At 44.6% G+C, this 25,920-nt stretch overlaps 1 protein-coding gene across 1 annotated transcript in view; it reads right to left on the reverse strand.

The window, feature by feature from the left end:
• LOC124596292 (chymotrypsin-2-like) overlaps positions 1-25,920 on the reverse strand; it is a 55,561-nt gene that overhangs the window by 1,806 nt on the left and 27,835 nt on the right. Inside the window, exons 3-6 of the mRNA XM_047135385.1 lie at positions 24,582-24,732; positions 14,454-14,626; positions 8,987-9,094; positions 3,642-3,748 (exon numbers count right to left, since the gene is read on the reverse strand). Coding sequence (XP_046991341.1) covers positions 3,642-3,748; positions 8,987-9,094; positions 14,454-14,626; positions 24,582-24,732 — 539 coding nt within the window. The remainder of the gene's footprint in view (positions 1-3,641; positions 3,749-8,986; positions 9,095-14,453; positions 14,627-24,581; positions 24,733-25,920) is intronic.

A 25,920-nucleotide genomic window follows, 5' to 3' on the forward strand; every position in this document is an offset into this window, starting at 1 on the left:
GCATGAGTGGTTGCGTGGTCTACCAAAAGAATTTTTTTCTAAAGGAATTTTTGCACTTTGTAAGCGCTGGAGGACTTGCATTGAGCGTGGGGGAGAATATGTTGAAGAGTGATACAGCTTTGTACCACTTCTGCACAATAAATATTATTTAAAAAATCTTTAGGTTTTCATTTGACTCATCCTCATACGTAGGTCTTCAAGAACAATGTAATAATTGCAATTTCAAAGAAAGCAGTTGCTGACTATCAGTTTAATAGGTCATGGTTGCAAAATACTAATACGAATCCTGTACAGAAAATGGAAAAAATGGTAGAAGCCGATCTCGGCGAAGATCAGTCTGGATTCCGGAGAAATGTAGGAGGATGCGAGGTAATACTGATCCTCCGACTTATCTTAGGAGACAGGTTAAGGAAAGACAAACCTACGTATATAGCATTTGTAGACTTAGAGAAAGCTTTTGACAATGTTGACTGAGTACTCTCTTTCAAATTCTGAAGGTAGCAGAGGTAAAATACAGGGAGCGAAGGGCTATTTACAACTTGTACAGGAACCAGATGGCAGTTATACGAGTCGAAGGGCATGAAAGGGAAGCAGTGGTTGAGAAGGCAGTGAGACAGGGTTGTGGCCTACCCCCAATGTTATTCAATCTATACATTGAACAAGCAGTATAGGAAACCAAAGAAAAATCTGGAGTAGGGATTAAAGCTCAGGGGAAATAAATAAAAACTTTGACCTTTGCCGACGACATTGTAATTCTGTCAGAGTCAGCAAAGGACTTGGAAGAGCAGTTGAACAGTATGAACCGTGTCTTGAAAGGTGGGTGTGAGATGAACATCAACAAAAGCAAAAGAAGGATAATGGAATGTAGTCGAATAAATACAGGTGATGATGAGGGAATCTGATTAGCAAACGAGGCACTTAAAGTAGTAGCTGAGCTTTGCTATTTGGGCAGCAAAATAAACGATTATGCTCGAAGTAGAGAGGTTATAAAATGTAGTCTGGTAATGGCAACAAAAGCATTTCTAAAGTACAGAAATTTGTTAACATTGGCTATAGATTTAAGTGTTAGGATTTTTTTCTAAAAATATTTGCTTGGAGCGTAGCCACGTATGTAAGTGAAACACGGACAATAAACTGTTCAGACAAAAAGAGAACAGAAGCTTTCGAAATGTGGTTTTTCAGAAGAACGTCGAAGATTATGTGGATAAATCACCTAACTAATGAGGAAGTGCTGAATAGAATTGGAGACAAGAAATTAGTCAACCAAATTGACCAAAAGAAGAGATTGATTGGTAGGACACATTCCGAGACATCAAGGACCACCAATTTAGCATTGGAGGGAAGTGTGGGAGGGTAAAGATCGTAGACGGAGACCAAGAGGTGAATACAGTAAGCAGATTCAGAAGGTTGTAGGATGCACTAGTTTTTCGGAGATGATGAAGCTCGCACAGGATAGAGACACACAATATTCCCCGTCTCCTTTTACACTGCCGCATAAGTTTCTGGTGACATCTGGTCGTCAGTTTCGTATTACACGGGTCTTCCGGATACTCCTGATCACGTAGAATATGTACAGATAAATTAATCATTTGTAAAAGCAACAGAGTTACTGCAGTGAAGTATATGTCTTGAAGGGACATAAGTTTCCAGTATTACTGCTTAAAACCTTTATTGATTATTTCGACAGCTGTTGCGCAAGATATTCACATTCAAGTACGTCTACGTTGTCCTGACGTATATATAACATCTTGTGTGACCGTAGCTGCTGACTGTTCTCGTTATATTTCATGTGAATTCTAAAATATCGATTTCTCGTCGATTTTAGCTGTTTTATACAGTTCGTCTTAATATTCTGATATAATATTGTAAATATGGTGTGTACTGTCAAAAAATTACACGAAATATTTACAGTACCATTTCAAAATGTTACGCCAGACAGTATAAAAGTTGCACCACACTGAACAAAACAGTATAAAATCGACGTGAAATAGAATTTTAGAATTTCACGTGAAATATAGGGAGAACAGTCACCAGATACAGTCACACGAGATGGTATATATACGTCAGGACAATGTAGACGTACTTGAGAATGTAAATCTTCCGAAACAGCTGTTATAATAATCAATAAATGTTTTAAGCAGTGGTACTGGAACCTCACTAACAATAACAATTACATTCATAATACGAGTAAAACTCACACTAATCAGTTTCCAATTTTCCCAGAACAATGATTCAGTTTTAAAGTACGAGGGTTGGAACTTTAATAGGGGCAACTATTTATTAACAGAATGAGATTTTCACTCTGCAGCGGAGTGTGCGCTGATATGAAACTTCCTGGCAGATTAAAACTGTGTGCCCGACCGAGACTCGAACTCGGGACCTTTGCCTTTCGCGGGCAAGTGCTCTGGTAGGAAGGTAGGAGACGAGATACTGGCAGAAGTAAAGCTGTGAGGACCGGGCGTGAGTCGTGCTTCGGTAGCTCAGATAGTAGAGCACTTGCCCGCGGAAGGCAAAGGTCCCGAGGTCGAGTCTCTGTCGGGCACACAGTTTTAATCTGCCAGGAAGTTTCATATTTATTTACAGTTCGTAAAAAATAGATATCTGTTTCAAAGTTTTACTGATCTTCAAAGTAGTCACCAGCATTGTGTATAATCCGTTGCCAGCGATGTGGAAGTCATAGGATAGTCTTAGCAGTGCCAGTTGTGTTGACAGTTTGAGCGGCGCCGTCTATTGCCCGACGAATTTGTAGCAGTTCTGAAGTGAATACCTTGAAGTGTTTCCTTCAGTTTAGAATTCGAGTTGAACTCACGAGGGCTTAAGTTAGGGAGTGCAGTAGGTGGTGTAGCACTTAGCACCCCGTCAGTCAAAGAAATCAATAACAGCTTGCACTGTAAGTGCTTGAGCATTGTCATGGAAAACGATGCTCAGGTCCTGCAGAAAGTGTCATCAGTCTCTAAGCTGGTCGTGGGTTGTGTTCCAAAACTGAACAGCATAATTAGTGGTGACACTTTCTGCAGGACCTGACCATCATTCTGCAGGACAATGCTTAAGCACGTACAGTGTAAACTGTTGCTGATTTGTTTGTTTGATGGGGCTGCTAAGTGCTGTACAGATCGATTTCTAAAGTGAAGGAGACGCTTCATGGCATTCGCTTCAGAACTGCTACAAATTCGTCGGGCAATAGACCGCGCCGCTCGAACTGTCAACACAACTGGCACTGCTAAGAGTATCCTATGACTTCCACATCGCTGGCAACGGGTTATACACAATGCTAGTGACTTCTTTGCAGGTCAGTAAAACTTTGAAACACGTATCTATTTTGTGCGAGCCGTAAATAAATAGTTGCCACTATTACAGTTCCAACCCTTGTACATTACCATCAAAGCCAGGAGCTCGGACCCCAACCCGATTTGACAGAGAGTAAATAGCCCAAGTTGCGACTTTACTAGTTTTCTTTTTTACGTAATTATGCTAAGAGACTAGCAGGATGTCTGCCTGCATAAAGAATCCCAGACGCAGATGGCTGCGAAATCAGAAGACTTGCACTAAGGGCTGGCACACAACACCTCACAAAGGGGAGCGTGTGCCTTTATCCTTGTGATCAGATGGTTTTATGGAGTCAGTATTACAGCCGTACTTACACAGCCTGATTCTCCGTTGTGTCCCTTGGCACGCATGGCCCAACCTTCGTCTCCGTCGTCGATCACCTCCAGGGTCGCGTAGTTCAAACTGTAGTCGGAGATGGCGTCTGGAACACAACATGTAACTCATACTGTGGAAGAAAATCAAAAGTCGTTGGGATGGAATTGATGCGTTAAATATGTAACATATTTACTTTGAAGTGAAAAGGTTCTGCCCTGAAAAAAGGGGCGGGGTGTAAGTCAAATATCCTTCAAAATTCTCTTCAACTTTCAGCCGCATCAAGTCGTGTAAAATCATTGTAGATTTCAAACCACGTGACGCGGCTGGAAGTTCGAGAGAATTTTATCAGTACATATTGTCGAGAAACCTTAAAATTGGATATCAAATATCTTTTGTAGCAAAAGATCTAAGCTTTTTACAAATAAAGGTATAAACTTCGGTAGCAAATGATAAGCAGAAAAATATGACACCTGTAGTTTCAGTATAAAAACTCAGAAGGCAGAAGTGAGTTGTGGAATTGCAATGCGACACGGTCTGACTGTGGAACTATTATTTTAACTTCAAGTTCAGCTAGAGTTCACAATCGTGTATCATTTTTGAAAGGACCCCATGATCGTCTTGGCTTTAAAATTGTTTATTTATAAAATCTACTATTGCTGGAAGAAGCATACTGCTGAGCTCTTCTGCCACTTATGTTCAGCTACTTCTACTCTTTGCATGATGCTACTCTTGGAAACAAACTAATTAACTTCCTGGCACATTCTGGATATTTCGACTCAGTTATGTCTAATGGAATAATTTTCTGGGGTAGCTCACCACAAAAACAACGTATTGATTGCACGTAAGCGAGCAGTAAGAATAATACACTACTGGTCATTAAAATTGCTACACCACGAAGATACCGTGCTACAGACGCGAAATTTAACCGACAGGAAGAAGATGCTTTGATATGCAAATGATTAGCTTTTCAGAGCGTTCACACAAGGTTGACTCCGGTGGCGACACCTACAACGTACTGACATGAGGGAAGTTTCCAGCCGATTTCTCATAAATAAACAGCAGTTGACCGGCGTTGCCTCATGAAACGTTGTTGTGATGTCTCGTGTAAGGAGGAAAAATGCGTACCGTCACGTTTTCGACTTTGATAAAGGTCGGACTGTAGCCTATCACGATTGCGGTTTATCGTATCGTGACATTGCTGCACGCGTTGGTCGAGATCCAATGACAGTTAGCAGGATAAGGAATCGGTGGGTTCAGGAGGGTAATACGGAACGCCGTGCTGGGTCCCAACGGCCTCGTATCACTAGCAGTCGAGATGACAGGCATCTTATCCGCATGGCTGTAACGGATCGTGTAGCCACGTCTCGATCCCTGAGTCAACAGATGGGATCGTTTGCAGGTCAACAACCATCTGCACGAACAGTTCGACGATGTTTGCAGCAGCATGGACTATCAGCTCGGAGACCATGGCTGCGGTTCCCTTGACGCTGCATCACAGACAGGAGCGCCTGGGATGGTGTACTCTCAACGACGAACCTGGGTGCACGAATGGCAAAACGTCACTTTTTCGGATGAATCCAGTTCTGTTTACAGCATCATAATGGTCGCATCCGTGTTTGGCGACATCGCGGTGAACGCACATTGGAAGCGTGTATTCGTCATCGCCATACTGGTGTATAACCCGGCATGATAGTGTGGGGTGCCATTGGTTACACGTGTCGGTCACCTCTTGTTCGCATTGACGGCACTTTGAACAGTGGACGTGACATTTCAGATGTGTTACGACCCGTGGCTCTACCCTTCATTCGATCCCTGCGAAACCCTACATTTCAGCAGGATAATGCACGACCGCATGTTGCAGGTCCTGTACGGGCCTTTCTGGATGCAGAAAATGTTCGACTGCTGCCCTGGCCAGCACATTCTCCAGATCTCTCACTAATTGAAAACGTTTGGTCAATGGTGGCCGAGCAACTGGCTCATCACAATACGCCAGTCACTACTCTTGATGAACTGTAGTATCGTGTTGAAGCTGCATGGGCAGCTGTACCTGTACACGCCATCCAAGCTCTGTTTAACTCAATGCCCAGGCATATCAAAGCCAGAGGTGGTTGTTCTGGGTACTGATTTCTCAGGATCTATGCACCCACATTGAGTGAAAATGTAATCACATGTCAGTTCTAGTATAATATTTTTGTCCAATGAATACCCGTTTATCATTTGCATATCTTCTTGGTGTAGTAATTTTAATGGCCACTAGTGTACATGGACGGAAGAAATCGCAAAACCAAGGAGGAGTTGTTCGACGTAAACGAAAGTTGATAAGCGTACTTCTAACATCTGAAAGATGATGTCTATTCAGATTTCACGCTATTCTCATAAGAGTGGCCCTAGTACGGTCACGATGAGGATGCGAATCAGGTTTGCTTTAAATACACACTGTAACAGTCTTGAACGTTAATTACCTTCCAGATTTGACGTGGTGAGTTGATGTCAGTCAATAACGCCATTAAGGCGACAAAGACCCCATTATTAGCACCTCACTGAGTTTGAATGGGGTCGTGTAATAGGGCTACGAGAAGTTGGATGTTCTTTCTACGATACTGCAGAACGACTTGGCGGGAATGTAGCCATTGTACATGCTTGCTGCCAGCGGTGGTCACCAGACTGTTCTGTTGCAAGAAGACCTGACGGCAACGTGGCACTACTGAGAGGGAAGACCATCGTGTTCTGCGTATGGTTCTAGTGCATCGTATTGCATCTGCAGCAGCAATGTGAGCCGCAGTTGGCACCACAGTGACACAACGGACTGTTACAAATCGGTTGCTTCAAGGACAGCTCCGAGCCAGACGCTCTGCACCGTGCATTCCACTGACCCCAAACCATCGCCATTAGTGACTCCAGCGGTGTCAAACGAGAGCTCATTGGAGGAGAGGATGGAGGTATGTCGTGTTTTCTGATTGAAGCTGTTCCTGCCTCGGTGACAGTGACGGCCGTGTGTTGGTTAGAAGAAAGCCAGTTGAGTGTCTGCAACCAACCTGTGTGACCTGCTGCTATGGTCAGGAGTATGATTTCGTATGACAGCAGGAGCGCTCTCGTGCTTATCCCACGCACCCTGACTGCAAATTTGTACATCATTCTGGCGATTCTACTTGTATAGCCATTCATGAGCAGCGTTCTAGGGGGTGTCTTCTAACAGGATAACGCTAGCCCAGATACTGATGTTGCAACTCAACATGATATACAGACTGCGACTTGTTGTCTTGGTCAGCTCGATTACCAGATCTGTCTCCCATCGAGAACATATGGGACATCACTGGACGACACCTGCAGAGTCACTCACAAACAGCATTAGCTATCCCTGTATTGACCGACCAAGGCATGGAATTTCATCCCACAAACTGACATCCGGCATCTGAACAATACAATGAATGCACGTTTATATGCTGGCGTTCAATATTCTGACGGTTACACTGGTTATTAACGTACCTGCATTTCACATCTGCAATGCGTATCTCGCGCTTACATTAACCTGTCATCTGGCAATGTCAGTCACTTACGAGTTACCAAGACAAGTGTATTCCCGAACTTTCCATACTCTAATTATTTTTTCCTGTTGCGATCTTTTCCATCAGTGTATGTGGTTTTCACCCAGGCCGTCACGTAGGTACTCCTTCACAGAGTTAGGCATTTTAGCTGTACCGTTGCAATAAATATATTCGCTAATAAATTCGTCGCAAGTAATCCATCACAATTTGCGAATAACAGTGATGTCTATACGAACAACATTAGAGGGGGAAAACGACATTCATTACGTATCATTAAAGATATGAATGGCTCAGGAAGGAGTTCAAATGGCTCAAATGGCTCTGAGCACTATGGGACTTAACATCTGTGGTCATCAGTCCCCTAGAACTTAGAACTACTTAAACCTAACTAACCTAAGGACATCACACACATCCATGCCCGAGGCAGGATTCGAACCTGCGACCGTAGCAGTTGCGCGGTTCCGGACTGAGCGCCTAGAACCGCTAGACCACCGCGGCCGGCTAAAGGAGTTCAATAACAGCAGCAAAAATTTTTGATCATTTGTCCAATAACATACAATAACAAGTTTTAAATATAATTTCTTCTGGAGAACTCTGTCCCATGAACGAATTTCTATTTAAAATTTGAAAAACTGGTAGCCTGGAAAAGAAATTAATTGAATTTAACACCCTATACCTGTACGTTTCTTATAAAATGATTCGTTCCACATCATTTCGATTAAAGAATCGTTCAAATGCACTGTGCAACATGTAACTAACTAACAATATCGTCCATGTGGTCATAATGAAATTGAGTTCTATGAAAACTTTTTTCGGGATACGTCGAAACTTTAAAAAATACCTGACATGAAAAGCAACATATGTTGGACATTTAGTTTAAAAAAGTGGATATTTAATGAAAAATATTATTTTGCATCAACATAATGACCATATTTTCGGTATTTAAATAAAAAATTGGTTTGTGATTAAAAGTGCAATTTTACGACAGTGCGCGGTACTACTTGAAAGGCAACTACGTAATCTGAACAAGGTTTGTGGTAGAAGGTTCTACGGGATATATTCCAGTTCAGAATGCTCTACAGAAAGCCACATCCGAAGGAGTTCTATAACTACAATAAAAACGAAATTCTTCATCGCTTATCGATTGGAAACAAACGGAAATTTAATTGTGAATTTCGTAGAAAGTTATTCAGTATAAAGTTAAGAAACATGGGACGCGATGCGACGCAATCTAAGCGAGATCTAAAGCAACCTCTACCTCTTACCGTGCCTGTATTTCGAAATTAACCATAGTTACAGCAAGAATATTTATCACACCGAAGTTTATTTTTATTCATCCAAAGGAAAACGAGTTACACCGTTAAAATTTTTAAGGTACTTTATCCATTTCTGAATTAGCATACGATACAATTTCTGGAAGACTCGAACTGAATTTCGGAATTCGTTTCCCTCCCATGTTTACATGTTAATGCCTGGATCGATTTTGCTAGCCCCGTCAAATATCGGTTTTCCTATCGAAAGTTGTCTTACACGAATCGCTTCTAGAAATCAGCCGTTCCAGTTTGAAGTTACTCAGCGATTCTCCGCGTACTTTCCTCCCGGGTTCTACCCGCCTCTGCACAGAGCGTCGGTCGTTATTAACTCTGCAGAGGCGATATTTTGCAGTCTCTACCATGACGAATTTTGGTCGCCATACACAACACACTGTTGTCTATTATAATTTGCAGTACATCAAGAATGTTTTGCAGTACTCCGAAATTGAAAACGTTTAATGACAAGAGACTGCAGCATTTCTGTACTTGCGGACGCAACAGTAGTGGTTCCAAATCCCACGAAGACGCCCTCCTGTCCCAAGTAGACCTTGCCGATCTCCGAGCGAGCGGGCAGTTTGGCTGGCTGCACGTAGGCTGCAACATAAACAAAGAACATGTTTTTTCACACGTCTTGTAGGATTCAAAGCCGATATATCACACTGTCAAGACATGACTAAATACTAAGAGGAAACGAAACCCACAGGACAAAATATTAGTGACCCCCTTAAAATAGCGCAATGGTAGGTTTGGAGTGCACCCATCATGTGACCCACCACTGCTGCCGTTTAAGTGACAGTCAAATGAAAACCGAACATTCAGGACAGCCGCACCGTGAAATCGTTCCATTCAAAAGCAATCACCACACACTTTAAGACATCTATTCCACTGGGAGGCGATACGATCAGTCCGTGTTTCGTTAGAACGCGGTCGGCCGCTGAAGGATCCGCAGCTGCACACACTCTTACACTCCCTCTTCCGACTGAAACCGTCGTCCGCACATTCATTTCTGCAAGTAGCCAAATATGTGAAAATCGCATGATGTCCGGGCTGTACAGTGGATGTTACAGTGTTTCCTAACCAAATCGCTGAAGCGTATCCTTCGTCTGACTGGCAGTGTGATGGCGGGCGTTGCTTTATAACAGGATGATACCGTCCAACAGCATTCCTGAGCATTAATGCACATCGCAGCTACTGCAAGTGTCTTAATACCGCTGCTTATTGATTGTGGTTCCACGCTCGAGGAACTCGACGACCAGCCGACCTCTGTAGTTGAAGAAGAAGGTCATCATGAGGTTACCGGAACTTGTGTGAACAACTTTGGATTTCTTTGATGGGATAGATGAGGGGTGTTTCCACCGTTGGCTTCAGCGTTTGCCCTCGGTCTGTCGTAATGCTGTTGGACGATATCATACTGTTGCAAGATAACACCCACTCACATATATTACCAATCAGGCGAAGGCTACGCCTCAGCAATTTGGTTGAGAAGTACTGCAACATTCCCCCTACAGCCCACGTCCTTCACCGTTGATTTTCACATCTTCGGCGACCTGTGGAAAGACGTGTGTCGACTCCAGTTTCAGTCGGACGAGTAACTGCAAGAGTGGGTACAGTTGTGCACCCGTCAGCGGCCGACCACGTTCTACAGATCAGGAACTGATCGTCTCGTCTCCCAGTAGGATAAATGTTTTATCGTGTGCTGTGGTTCCTTTTGAATAGAACCATTCTATGATCCTGTCATAGCGGGTGTTTGGTTTCCGATTGACTGCCTCTCGTAAGTCATGGCAGTAAAGTGGTGTACATTTGTCAGTCTACTGAATGGTATCAGGGCAGTGAGATGGGTCGACCGAGAGACATACGAGTACGGTAACAAAACAGCAGAGACAAGCAGCCGTGTTTGGGAGTGCCTATGACTATACGGCGAATAAAGTTGCCCGATTTGTTGATGTATCAATACGGACTGTCCAACGATCCATAAACAATGGTGTATCACTTGCAGCAGTGTAACAGGGCGTAAGAACAGTGGTCTTAAAAAGATCCATACCGACAGTGACTGAAACGTGTGTGATGTGCTATCAGTGAAAAACGGTTTCAAACTCAACGGGAGTTGCTGCTGTCAGTAGAAACAGGTACAGCTCAACCAGTTTCCTACCGAACATAAGGTCGTATGAATGAAACGGAGAATGTACATTATTCTCGGAATTTCAGCGCACATTCTCACGTTCGCATGAATAAAGCGAGTCCGAGAATATACTTCATCTGAGAATGTTCTCAACATGGACGTAAAAAGTTGTTCAATGAAGGAAACGTTCTCCGATTTCATATGAATGAAACTAAACAACTTTCCCACAAGCGGGGAACATTCTCGCTTTTTTTGAAGTGAGCGACATAACAGGCACTGAGATGACAAATGTCGTGGGATAGCTATGAGCAATTATACAGATGACATTAGTATCGCGTACCCATGGTATAAAAGTACAGTGCATTGGCGAAGCTGTCATTTGTACCAAAGTGATACATGTGAAAAGGCTCCCGACGTGATTATGGCCGCGCGACGGGAAGTAACAGACTTTGAGCGCGTAATGGAAGTTGCAGCTAGACGCATGGGACATTCCTTTTCGGAATTCGTTAGGGAATTCAATATTCTGCGATCAACAGTATCAGGAATACCAAATTTCAGGCATTACCTCTCACTGAAGCCAACGCACTGGCCGACGGCGTTCACTTCACGACCAAGAGCAGTGGCGTTTACCTAGAGTTGTCAGTGCTAACAGACGAGCAACACTGCCTGAAATAACGGCAGAAATCAATGTGGGGCGTACGACTAACGTATCTGTTAGGACAGTGCATCGAAATTAGGCGTCAATGGTCTATGTATGGTATCAGAAGACCGACGCGAGTGCTTTCGCTAATAGCACGACATCGCCTGCTGCGTCTCCGCGGGACTTGTGACCATATTGGTTGGATCCTAGACGACTAGAAAACCATGGCATGGTCAGATGACTCCCAGTTTCAGTTGGTAATGCCTGACCGTAGGGTTCGAAGGTGACGCTGACCACACGAAGCCATGGACCCAAGTAGTCAACAAGGCACAATGCAAGCTAGTTGTGGCTCCATAATAGTATGGGCTGTCTTGACTAGAGAAGGTTATGTTCGGCTACTTGGAGACCATCTGCAGCCATTCATGGACTTCATGTTCCCAAACAATGTCGGAATTTCTATTTCGCTAAGTTACTGAGCTACCGTTGTTTGAGTTTAATTTGAAGAACGTTCTGGACAATGGTCGAATGTCGTTGTTGTTGTTGTTGTTGTTGTTGTTGTGGTTGTGGTCTTCAGTCCTGAGACTGGTTTGATGCAGCTCTCATGGTCGAATGGGCACTAAAAATTCCGTTTGAACTCATTTGGCTTTGTGACGGGAAACGATAAACGCTTTCTGTTGACAGTGGGCATCGAATGAAACATGTGATGAGCGGTGTTTGTTTAGGCCTACTTCATCTACACATTTCAGAAATAAAATGGCAAATATCTGCCGAAACAACACAGAAAATGTAACTGAAGACTCTTAGTGAGGCACTTCATGCAATTAAAGCAATTACAAAATAGTATGTTTTCTTATTGCAGTATGCTAGCTATCGCTTGAGTCTTGACCCGCAGTGTCAGCCATCGTTAATCGGATTTGGCATGTTAATGTTTAAGGGGTGGCCAGAGTGCCCTTCCTGCCGCCACCCCGTACCCCCTGGGACGGAATTAGTGTACCCCAGCTGTCTGCGTCGAGTATAAATCGTGAAATAGTGCGAAAGTGTTCAGATGTCTGCGAGCCGTGTAACTGAGGCGGAACATGGGGACCAGCCCGGTATTCACCTAGCGGGATGTGGAAAACCGCGTAAAAACCACATCCAGGCTGGCCGGCACACCGGCGCTCGTCGTTAATCCGCCGGGCGGATTCGATCTGGGGCCGGCGCTCCTACCTGAGTCCAGGAAGCAGCGCGTTAGCGCTCTCGGCTACCCTGGCGGGTTATGTTTCCTTATTGCAGTATGCCTATCCTAAATAATTGCTGAAGCCTTAACTTCAACTTTATGCCGAAAAAACTACATATTATTACTACTGTTATTATACACACTGAGGCGACAAAAGTCATGGAATACCTCCTAATATCGCGTCAGATCTTCTTTTGCCCGGCATTGTGCGGAAATTCGACGTGGCATAGACTGAAGGAGTCACTCGAAATTTCCTGCAGAAATGTTGAGCCGTGATGCCTCTATAACCGTCCACAACTGTGAAAGTGTTGTCGGCGCATGATTTCGTACACGTACTGACCTCTCCATTATGACGCATAAATGTTCGATGGGATCTATGTCGGGCGATCTGGGTGGGCAAATCGTTCTCTCAAACTGTCCAGAATGTTCTTCAGACCAACTGCGACCAATTGTGGCCCTGTGACATAAGCATTGTCTCCATAAAAATTTCATTGTTTCGGAATGTGAAATCCATGAATGGCTGACAATGATCTTTATGTAGCCGAACATAACCATTTTCAGTCAATGGTCGGCTCATTTGGACTAGATGACCCAGTCCATTCCATGTAAACGCAGCTCACACCTTATGTAGCCTCCACTAGCTTGCATAGTGTCTTGTTGACGTACATGGCTTCGTGTGGTCTGCGCCACACTCGAACGCTATCATTAGCTCTTAGCGACGCCTCTGACCAGGTCACGTTTTTCCATTTGTTTAGGGTCTAACCGATATGGTTCACGAGCCCAGGAGAGGCGCTGAAGGCATTGTCTTGCTGTTAGGACAGTCGCTGGCATCGGCCGTCTGCTGCCATAGTCCATTAAAGCCTAATTTCGCAGCTCTATCCAAATAGATACGTTCGTCGTAGGTCCGACATTGATTTGTGTGGTTATTTCACACAGTGTTATTTGACTGTTAACACTGACAACTCAACGCAAACGCCGCTGCTCTCGGTCGTTGTGTGAAGGCCATCGGCAATTGCGTTGTCCGTGGTGAGAAGTAATGTCTGAAGTTTGGTATTCTCGGCACTCTCTTGACACTGTGGATCTCGGAGTATTGAATTGCGTAGCGATTTCCGAAGTGGAATGCCCCTTACGTCTAGTTCCAAGTACCATTCCGCGTTCACAGTCTGTTAGTTTCCGTCGTGCAGCCGTAATCACGTCGGAAACCCTTCCACAAGAGTTACCTGAGTATAAAAGACAGCTCCGTCAATGCACTGCCCTTTTAAACCTTGTCTAGGCGATACGACAGCCATCTGTGTATGAGCATACCGCTGTCCCATGACATTTTATGCTGTTCATTTTTGTAACACAACCTACGACAGCTTAGAAACACAAGTGATGACACTTTCTGCAGGACCTGACCATCATTTTGCAGGGCAATGCTCAAGCACGTACAATGCAAGCTGTTACTGATTTGTTTGACTGATGGGGCTGCTAAGTGATATACCACCTACTGCACTCCCCTGGCTTAAGCCCTCGTGAGTTCAACTCAGTTTCTAAACTGAATGAAACGCTTCACGGCATTCGCTTCAGAACTGCTACAAATTCGTCGGGCAATAGGCCGCGTCACTCGAACTGTCAACACACCTGGTACTGCTGAGAGTAGCCTACGGCTTCCACGTCGCTGGCAACGGGTTATACACAATGCTGGTGACTACTTTGAAGGTCAGTGAAACTTTGAAACACGTATCTGTTTTCTACGAGCTGTAAATAAAATGTTGCCACTATTAAAGCTCCAACCCTCGTATCATCTCAGTGTATAAAGGAACCGACAGTACTGTCCATAAACATATCACGTTGCTAATTCAGCTATCGTATCAGTTTATGAGTTACGATTTACTTCGAGTCATCTGGTCCTGGCGTGAAATGTATGAAGTAGTGGTAGTAATATGAGTCGGGTACTTGTAATATGGTACTGAGAAACCAGTGTGATGGTACTTACGGGAAAGCGGCACATTCGCGCCGAGGTCGATGAGTCCGATGTCGCTGGTGAGCCCAGTGAGTGCTGTGTCATAGCCGGGGTACTTGAGGCCCCTGACGGTGGTGACCACGGTGCGGCCCGGCTCCACGGCAGACAGGTCGGCTGCGCCCAGGTACACCTCCCAGTGGGTCAGCCTGCAATACCCACCAGGAAACTACAACCCTGCTTCTCTTGCAACCCTAAACTCCAGCCGTCCGGAGTGGCCGTGCGGTTCTAGGTGCTACAGTCTGGAGCCGAGCGACCGCTACGGTCGCAGGTTCGAATCCTGCCTCGGACATGGATGTGTGTGATGTCCTTAGGTTAGTTAGGTTTAATTAGTTCTAAGTTCTAGGCGACTGATGACCTCAGAAGTTAAGTCGCATAGTGCTCAGAGCCATTTGAACCTAAACTCCAGAGCGCACTGCGGAAAGATTAACTGAATGCTTCGGTGCGCGGATATCATGTAGTTACCCTCCAAGTGCATTGATAATGCATACACAGGAATTATATGGGGGTTGCACGTACATACGGAAACATCGCGAGAATGTATGCTTGAACGTGATGCAGATGCTACCGAAGCCAGCAGGATGTACTGTTGCGTTTGTTCACTAACGGCAACTGTGTGATGTCATCTACACCTTCCAAGTGCCAGTTGTGATGCGAACAGTCTACTATGTGGGTGTGAGTGCATTGTGTCGGAGCTAAATGAATTCGAACGAGGTCAAATTCTTGGTGTTCGTGTGATCGGTGCTCCTTAAACAAGGGAGCCGAAGAGTTTGGTGTTTGAAGAGGCACCGCATCGATGATTTATGCTGCATACAGTGAACGTAGAAGACCATCATCCACCAGGTCACAACAGGGACGAATGTGTGTGTTGAGTGATTGACAGCGGAAAAAGTCACTAAAGAACTTAATGTCGCACTTGTTAACACTGTCAGCACCAAAACGACTCAAAGAGACCTCCATAAGTAGGGAACCGCAGAGTGATCTGGAATTCTTCAGTCATACAAATGCCTGAAACAGGGAAACGTGGTGTCAAAACCGTAAAGCCTGTACTATGAAGTAACGGAAGGAAGTAATTTGGTCGGCTGAGTCTTGTTGCGCACTGTTTCCAGCTTCTGCCGGAGTTTACGTCCCAAAGGTGAAATATGACGACCGTTCGATGATGATTTGGGCAGTCATATCGTAGTATTTGGTGGACACCATGGTACCCCGGAGAGGCGCATTACTACCAAGGATTATGTGACCATTTTGGCTAAACAGGTACATCGCATGGTACAATGTTTGTTTCCCAATAGTAATCCTGTGTTTCAAGACGACAGGGCACCTATGTACACAGCTCGCGACGCCCAGCACTGGGTTCGTGAGCGCAAGGCTAAATTGCCACATCTCCCCTGGACTCCTGCCACCCTTCTCAGTGTTATTGAATCTTCGTGGTATGCTTTGGGAAGAATGGTACATAGTCGCTATCCACCTCCATCATCAGTAGCCGAACTTGCCACTATTTTGGAGGAAGAATGGTACGACATTCCCTTCAAATCCATACAGGACTTCTATTTATCCATTGCAAGACGGCTGAACGCCATTGGGTTTTTTACACCGTATTAGGCATAGTAATGTCTTGTGTTCTTGGTATTTCCATAGTTCTGTCCAATCCTCTACATCTACATCTACATGGATACTCTGCAAGTCACATTTAAATGCCTTGCAGAGGGTTTATCGAACCACCTACACAATTCTCTATTATTCCAATCTCGTTTAGCGCGCGGAAAGAACGAACACCTATAGCTCCCTCTAGTACCATGGATGTTATTCCCTGTGTGTCTAAGGCAGTCTCTCAACAACACTTTTCTGCTCATTGCCCTTCTTGCAGTATTGTTATTGGTATCCTCAACCCACTTGGTATCTAGTTCGTAATTCCGGCTTGTAGGTGGAGGTCCTTCTGTCTGAGGGAATCCATTTCAAAATTCTTTTGTTACTTAGCTACCTTTTCTCCTCGACACCTTCGTAGTGAAGCAGAAATGATTGCGACTGGTTCCTTTACTCTCGTTAACGCACTTGTGATGATTCATTCCAGAGATATCACTTATTCTTCTCCAAATATGCACTTCCAGTGAGAATTTCGAATTTATCGTTTTACCTTTAGTTCAACCCTTAAATTGGGACTTTCTGGCCCCACCAGTCATTTTATTCTTTATTTCACGCAATAATAAAGACCAGACGTTGTTCATATCGTTATAAATCTTCACTAGAACTTCCCTTAGTGCAAGAGGTTTAGTACTCTGTATTCTGAGTCCACAGAGAGCGAAAAAAGGATGGGTAGCAATCTCGTGTCAGGAGGCAGCACGATTTATTTATTCATTTATTTTGAGTCATCAGTCTTCTGACTGGTTTGATGCGTCCCACCACGAATTCCTCTCCTGTACCAACCTCTTCGTCTCAGAGTAGCACCTGCAACCTACATCCTCAGTTATATGCTGGATGTATTCCCATCTCTGTTTCCCTCTACAGTTTTTACCCTCGAAAGCTCCCTCTAGTACCATGGAAGTCTTGACAGATGTCCTATCATCCACTCCCTTCTTCTTGACAGTGTTTGCCTCATATTCCTTTCCTCTCCAATTCTGCGCAGAACCTCCTCATTCTTTATCTTATCAGCCCATTCAACATTCGTCTGTAGCATCACATATTTCGATTCTCTTCCGTTTCGGATTTCCCACTGTCCACGTTTCACTACCATACAATGCTGAGCTCCAAACGTAGATTCTCAGAAATGTCTTCAAATTAAGGCCTATGTTTGATACTAGCAGATTTCGCTTGGCATGGATTACCCTTTTTTCCCGTGCTAGTCTGGTTTAGATGACCTCTCCGCTCCGTCCTTCATTGGTTATTTTGCTTCCTAGGCAGCAGAATTCCTTAACTTCATCTACTTCGTGAGCATCACTCTTGATGTTAAGTTTCTCGCTGTTCTCATTTCTGCTACTTCTCATTACTTTCGTCTTTCTTCGATTTACTCTCAATCCATATTCCGTACTCATTAGACTGCTCAATTCATTTAGCAGATCATGTAATTCTTCTTCACTTTCACACAGGAAAGCAATGTCATCAGCGGTTCGTATCATTGACACACGTTCACCTTAAATTTTAATTCCACTCCTGTACATTTCTTTTATTTCCATTGTTGCTTCTTCGATGTATCGATCGAACATTAGAAGCGAAAGACTACATACCTGTCTTACACTCTTTTTAATCCGTGTACTTTGTTCTTGGTTTTCCAGTCTTATTATTCCTTGTTGGTTCTTGTACGTGTTGTATATTACCCGTCTCTCCCTACAGCTTACCCCTATTTTCCTCAGATTTTCGAAAATCTTACACCATTTGACACTGTCGAACCCTTTTTCCAGATCGACAAATCCTATGAACATGCATTGATTTTTCCTTAGTCTCGCTTCTATTATCAACCACAACGTGAGAGTTGCCTCTCTGGTGCCTTTGCCTTTCCGAAAGCCAAACTGATCGTCGTCTAACACATCCTCAATTTTCTTTTCCATTCTTCTGTATATTATTCTTGTCAACAACTTGGATGCATGAACCGTTAAGCTGATTGTGATATAATTCTCGTACTTGTCAGCTCTTGCAGTCTTCGGTATTGTGTGAATTACATTTTTCCGAAAGTCCGATGTTACATCGCCAGACTCAGACATTCTACACTCGAACGTGAATATTCGTGTTTTTGCCACATTCCGATGGTATGTTATCTGTCCCGTCTACCTTATATGATCTTAAGTCTTTCAAAGCTCTTTTAAATTCTTATTCGAATATTGGATCCCCTATCTCTTCTAAATCGATTCATGTTTCTTCTTCTATCACATCATACAAATCTTCCCCCTCATAGAGGCGTTCAGTGTACCCTTTCCGTTCCATCTACCTGCTCTCTCCTCTGCATTTAACAGTGGAATTCCCGTTGTACTCTTAATACTACCCATCCTTACTTTTAATTACATCGAAGGTTGTTTTGACTTTGCTATATGCTGAATCAGTCCTTTTGACAATCATTTTCTTTCCGATTTCTTCACACGTTTCACGCAGCTGTTTCGTCTCAGCCTCCTTGCACTTTCTATTTATTTTATTCGTAGGTCACCTGTATTTTGGTATTCCTGAATGCCCCTGATCATTTTTTTACTTCCTTATTTTGTCAATCAATTGAATTATTTCTTCTGCTGCCCAGGGTTTCATCACAATTATCTTCCTTGTACCTATTTTTTCCCCAACCTCCGTGATTGCTCTTTTTAGAAATGTCCATTCCTCTTCAACTGAACTGCCTACTGAGCTACTCACTATCGCAGTACCTATAGCCTTAGAGAACTTCAAGCGTATCTCTTCATTCCTCAGCACTTCCATATCCCACTTCTTTGCGCATTGATTCTTCCCCACTAATCCCTTAAACTTCAGCGTACTCTTCATCATCACTAAATTGTGATCTTAGTCTATGCTCCTGTATGCGCCTTACAATCCAGTATCTGATTTCTGAACATGAAGTGATCTTGCTGCATTCTTCCGGCCTTTTCCAAGTATACCTCCTCCTCTTGTGATTCTTGAACAGAGTATTCGCTGTTACTAGCTGATTTTTATTACAGAACTCAGTTAGTCGTTCTCCCCTGCCATTCCTAGTTACAAGTACACATTCTCCCCCCGTAACCCTTTTTTTACTCCTTCCCCTACAACTGCATTCCAACCCCCCATGACTATTAGATTTTCATCTCCCTTTACGTACTGAATTACTTGTTCAATATCCTCATATACTTTCTATACCTCTTCAGCTTGCGACGTCGGCATATATCCCTGAACTATCGTTGTCGCTGTTGGTTTGCCGTCGATTCTGATGAGAACAACCCGTCACTGAACTGTTCTCAGTAATACACTTTCTGCTCCACCTTCCTAGAGCATATCGAATCCTACTTCCGTTATACCACCATTTTCTGCTACTGTTGATATTACTTTATACTCATCTGACCAGGAATCCTTGTCTACTTTTCATTTCACTTTATTGACCCCCACTATATCTAGACTAAGCCTTTGTTTTCCCTTTTCAGATTTATTGGCTCCCCTACCACTTTCAGGCTTCTAACATTCCACACTCCGGCTCGTAGAACGTTATCCTTTCGTTGGTTATTCAGTCTTTTTCTCGCGGTCACCTCCACTTCGTCAGTCACCTCCAGGAGATCCGAATGGGGAACCATTCCGGAATTTTTTTCCAATGTAGAGATCATCACGGCACTTTTTCAATTACAGTCCACATGTCCTGTGGATACACGTTCTGTGTCTGTAACGCAATGGTTTCCATTGTCTTCTGCATCCTCATGTCGCTGATCATTGGTGATTCCCAAGGCGAGCAAATCTTCGTCCGAAGCAAATTGACAGCCACGAATGTCTCCATGCGGTTTCATGGAAATCGCAAGGAGAGAGATTGAGACCATTTGGAGGACGTGTAAGGGCTTCCCCGCGAGACTTCTACAGTGTAATTGAAACAGCAGGTGCCTCAGCTCGGGGAAAGTCATGATGACCTTTTTCTTTGACTGCAAGGAATCACTGCTCATTGACTTCCTCGAACCCCGTGGCAGAATTAACGCACAGCGGAGCGTGCACACTTTGCAAAAATTGAAGCGCGCCATCAAGTCCAAGCGCCCTGGAATGTTGACAGATGGCAAAATTCTGTTGGAAGATAACCCTTTGCCACATGTTTTTAAGGTTGTTTCGACAACGCTGCAGAAGTTTCGGGGGGGATCCCTTACACATCCTCCACATAGCACCAAACCCTCCCCACGCGACATCCATATTTTTGAAGCCATGAGGAAGACACTCGTCGCCGTTGATTTTCTTCGGACGAACAGGTACACGCTTGGGTACAATCATTGTTCCGTAGGCAACCACAAGCATTTTTCCATGAAGGCACTGACCCTCTTTTCTCACAATGAGATAAATACGAGGGCTATTCCAAAAGTAAGGAACGATAGGTCGCGAAATGGAAACCACAGTGAAAATAAAAACTGTTTTATTTGCAACACTTTGCTACAACTTTCAGCTACTTATCCCGATAGTCGCCGATCCGACTTAGACGTTTGCCGTAGCGTTTTACCAACTTTCCAATACCCTCGTTATAGAAGGCAGCCGCCAGTGCTTTCCGCCAATTCTCTACACTGGCCTGCAGTTCGTCGTCTGTGGCAAAATGTTGTCTTCATAACCAGCGGCTCATATGAGCAGAGATCAAACTCAGAGGGAAACAATTACAGGCTGTATTGTGGGTAATCAAACATTTCCAATTGAAAACGATGCAGGAGCATCTTCATTGGACCTGCAGATTGCGGCTGAGAATTGTCTTGAAGAAGAAGACGCACGACAGTTATGCAATGTTGGCTGCATAGCTTCAGGCGAAATTTATCACCAGGCCCTCGTACCTGGCTGGAGACACTGTTGTCCTAATATGTTTATCTGGTCCCTGTGTGTTCAGAACTAAAAATAACGACGTAACGCGATCGACGGGCATACTAGAGACACTGCCCAACACGCCTGTGCAAAACTTCATCGGATTTTCACTGTGGTTTCCATTTCACGACCGATCGTTTCTTACTTTCCGAATAACCCTCGTATATTAACACTTATGACTACTGCTTTTGAAACAGTAACAGTTAATTACAATTTACCATCCATCTCATTTTCATTTGACGCCCCTTTCAAATGTAGAATGTTTAAGATTAAAATTAATGAAGAGCTGTACGAGTATGTGAACTGTAATCTGAAGACGGTTCACTGTGGCGTCAGTTGGGCAATATTGTGTAGTTGTAACATTCTTTAAAACTGATCTCAGTATCCACGTAGAGCCGCGAGGGATTAGCCGAGCGGTCTAAGTCGCTGCAGTCATACTGTGCGGCTGGTACCGGTGGAGGTTCGAGTCCTCCCTCGGGCATGGGTGTGTGTGTTTGCCCTTAGCATAATTTAGGTTAAGTAGTGTGTAAGCTTAGGGACTGATGACCTTAGCAGTTAAGTCCCATAAGATTTCACACTCATTTGAACATTTATCCACGTAGACCTTATGAAACGTATCCCTACGGACGCAATGATTAGCATTGGTAACCATTTTTCACTGAAGTATGAAAGAATGTAGCAAAAGTACACCGAGGAACTAAATTTTTATGACCACTGCTCACTGCGACGTTCGATGCCGTGTCGTGGTATTACTACCACATGAAGGGGAAGTGCATTGACGGAGACTAATGGCGAATCATTCTAAGGACGATACAGGCCGCAAATCGGGATATTCACTGAAATCAGCGACTTTAACGAAGGCAGATCCTTACTACCCATCGCCTGGGAACTAGCATTTTGGAAACTGTGGAGCTGATAGCCTGCTCGCGAACTACTGTTGTGACCATTTATGGAAAGTGATTGCAGGAAGGAACAACGAGTAGACGACAGGTTGTTAGTTGCCCACACCTCATCACAAAACGTAGAGATCGGAGGTTCTCATAATAGGACAGATGGAGGTTTGTGGCAGATCTGATGTCAGAGAACAGTGTTGATGGAGGCACAAGTGTTTCAGTACACGCTGTTCAGCGTACATTTTTGAACACACTACTCCATAACAGACTACCCCGCGTGTTTCGACGTTGACTCAATTACAATATCAATTATGATTGCAGTAGGCACGGGATCATCGAGATTGGACCGTTGGTCAATGGAAACGGGTCGCCTGGTGGGATGAGCCACGTCTCTTGTTACGCCAGGTCAACAGTCGTGGTCAAATATGCCGTCATCCAGACGCACCGCACCACGGACATAAACCGCTGTGCGCAGTATTATGCTAGGGAGACATCCCCTTGGGCTTCCATGAGCCTTGGTATTGACCGAAGGCAGCATGACAGCTGTGGGATACCTGAACATTATTGAGGACCACCTATATCCCTACTTGATGTCTTCCGCAACAGCGATGACATCTTCTAGTAGGATAACTGTTAGTTTTTCCAAAGAAAATTCCGCACTGGCTGTATCAATTATTTTTATTAAATCTGCGACCGGTTTCGCACCAGTTATCGGTGCATCCTCAGGCAATATACGCTATTTATAACATGGTAAATTGGACATTGCCCTGTAGCCACTTCCCACCATTCACGTCTAATGTACCGTCATCTGGTGATGAATGGTGGAGAGTGGCTACAGGGCAATGTTCAACGTTACCATGCTATAAATAACGTATATTGCCTGAGGATGCGCCGATAAGTGGTGCGAAACCGGTCGCAGATTTAATAAAAATAATTGATACAGCCAGTGCGGAATTTTCTTTGGAAAAATTTCGAAGTTTGGCTGTGGTTGTCCGCCCAACAAAATAACTTGTTATAACTGTTAGTGTCACAAGGCCAGCTTCACCGTACAGTGGTTTGATGAGAACAATAGTGAAGTCATTAAATTTGCCTGATCTGAACCCGATGGAACACGGGAGCTAACGGATGCCGGCTCCGCGAGAACGTCTCCATCTGATAGGTAACCATCAAGAATTACGCTAGGGGCCGGCCGGGGTGGCCGAGCGGTTCTAGGCGCTACAGCCTGGAACCGCGCGACCGCTACGGTCGCAGGTTCGAATCCTGCCTCGGGAATGGATGTGTGTGATGTCCTTAAGTTAGTTAGGTTTAAGTATTCTAAGTTCTAGGGGACTGATGACCACAGCAGTTAAGTCCCATAGTGCTCAGAGCCAACCAATTACGCCAGGCTTTTCTTTTCTTTTCTTTTAAAAAAAAAGAGGAAACGAAAACGAGGCAGAAGAAGAAGAGAAGTGACTCTGGATACGTCAAAAAAGGTCAGCGTTACCATGGGAACGGCAGATTCAGTGTAATGGCAGTAGGCTGGTCATGTTGCCAAAAGCATAGACGTGGAAAATCATCGGTTCATTAGAAGCGCCAAAAAAAAAAAAAAAAAATAGGGGAAGACCGACAGACTGCTAGGGCAAACACATTCGAAAAGTGGCAGAGGATATCTGACTGAGAAAAGCTCAATATCACTATGACATTATCTAGAGGAATATGTTAAATCATCACGTAACTTAGTTACATGACATCCTCGTATGATAGAAATGGCTGCTGTTGTTGGTTGCGGTGGTAGCGTCGGAAAGGAAAGGAGAAAGCAAGCAAGATTAAAGATTTGAGTTTAACCACGTGGAGCGCAATTAGTTGGGTTGTTGGGTTCAAATGGCTCTGAGCACTATGCGAATTAACTTCTGAGGTCGTCAGTCGCCTAGGACGTAGAACTAATTAAACCTAACTAACCTAGGGGCATCACACACATCCATGCCCGAGGCAGGATTCGAACCTGCGACCGTAGCGGTCCCTCGGCTCCAGACTGTAGCGCCTAGAACTGCACGACCACTCCGGCCGGCGGTTGTTTGGGGAAAGAGAGCAAACTGCGAGGTCATCTGTGTCACTGGATTAGATAAGGACGGGGAAGGAAGTCGGCCGTGCCCTTTCAAAGGAACCATCCCGGCGTTTTCCTGGAGCGATTTAGGGAAATCACGGAAAACCTAAATCAGGATGGCTGGACGCGGGATTGAACCGTCGTCCTCCCGAATGCGAGTCCAGTGTGCTAACCACTGCGCCACGTCGCTCGGTGGAGCGCAATTAGTAATCTGGGAAAGATGAAGAAGGAATTCTGCCGTGCCCTTTCGGTGAAACCATCCTAGCTTTTGCCTTACGTGATTTGAGTAAATCACGGAAAATCGAACTCTCGATGGCCGTCTTTCTGAATAGGAGTCCTTTGTTTTATCACTGTGCCACACCGCTTGGCGTCAGTGGTGGTGGTGGTGGTGCTGGAGATACAAATAGTGGCTGCTGCTGCTGGTGGTGGTGGTAGTGTGATCATGATGACGATGGTAGTCACATTGGTTCTGATTGTTATGGTTGTGGTAGTCGTTATTATGGTGGTGGTGATAATGATGGTGGCTGTTGTGATTAATGGCTTTTCACTGTGCCTTGCTGTGTATTCTACAATACTACAAGGACGTCAAATAGAGTAGGCTATAATGATCTAAAAGGACGATGAAGGAGTTTACTCCGTGGCGCGGGCACTCACCCGTCGATGCACTGCGCTATGGTGAGGACGTATCTCTGCGAGATGAGCGCGCCGCCGCACACGTAGCCGTTGCTGTTGATGAACGCCGAGAACGGGAACTGTCCGCGCTCCGCGTGGCTGCCGCCGATGACGCGGCCCCCGCCGCGGTGGCCTGCACAGTGAAAAGAGCGCTCGTAATGACAAGTAGTTCCTATATTACAAACTATTCACAGCGATTATTACTTGTCACAAGTTCGGAATGAAAGGACAAGAGCCCATCACAGTTTCAGCTTCGTGTCTATCTGTGAGACGAACTCGAATCACGTAATTGGTGGCCCCGACTCACGAACGACAGGGGTCCGAGTTCGCATCCTGTTCTAACACACAGTAATACATGTCACATAAAATCAAATATTAAACCCCTACATGTCACATGACACGTACAGTGTGTTACAAGAAGGTACGGCCAGACTTTCAGGAAACATTCCTCACACACAAAGAAAGAAAATATGTTATGTGGACATGCGTCCGGAAACGCTTACTTTCCATGTTAGAGCTCATTTTATCACTTCTCTTCAAATCACATTAATCATGGAATGGAAACACACAGCAACAGAACGTACCAGCCTGACTTCAAACACTTTGTTACAGGAAATGTTCAAAATGTCCTCCGTTAGCGAGGATACATGCATCCACCCTCCGTCGCATGGAATCCCTGATGCGCTGATGCAGCCCTGGAGAATGGCGTATTGTATCACAGCCGTCCACAATACGAGTACGAAGAGTCTCTACATTTGGTACCGGGGTTGCGTAGACAAGAGCTTTCAAATGCCCCCATAAATGAAAGTCAAGAGGGTTGAGGTCAGGAGAGCGTGGAGGCCATGGAATTGGTCCGCCTCTACCAATCCATCGGTCACCGAATCTGTTGTTGAGAAGCGTACGAACACTTCGACTGAAATGTGCAGGAGCTCCATCGTGCATGAACTACGTGTTGTGTCGTACTTGTAAAGGCACATGTTCTAGCATCCCGTATGAAATCATGATAACGTGCTCCATTGAGCGTAGGTGGAAGACCATGGGGCCCCAACCAGGACATCACCAACAATGCCTGCCCAAACGTTCACAGAAATCTGTGTTGATGACGTGATTGCACAATTGCGTGCGTATTCTCGTCAGCCCACACATGTTGATTGTGAAAATTTACAATTTGATCACGTTGGAATGAAGCCTCATTCGTGAAGAGAACATTTGCACTGAAGTGAGGATTGACACATTGTTGGATGAACCATTCGCAGAAGTGTACCCGTGGATGCCAATCAGCTGCTGATAGTGCCTGCACACGCTGTACGTGGTACGGAAA

This window comes from Schistocerca americana, chromosome 2 (assembly GCF_021461395.2).
Source record: "Schistocerca americana isolate TAMUIC-IGC-003095 chromosome 2, iqSchAmer2.1, whole genome shotgun sequence".
NCBI classification, from domain to species: Eukaryota; Metazoa; Arthropoda; class Insecta; order Orthoptera; family Acrididae; genus Schistocerca; species Schistocerca americana.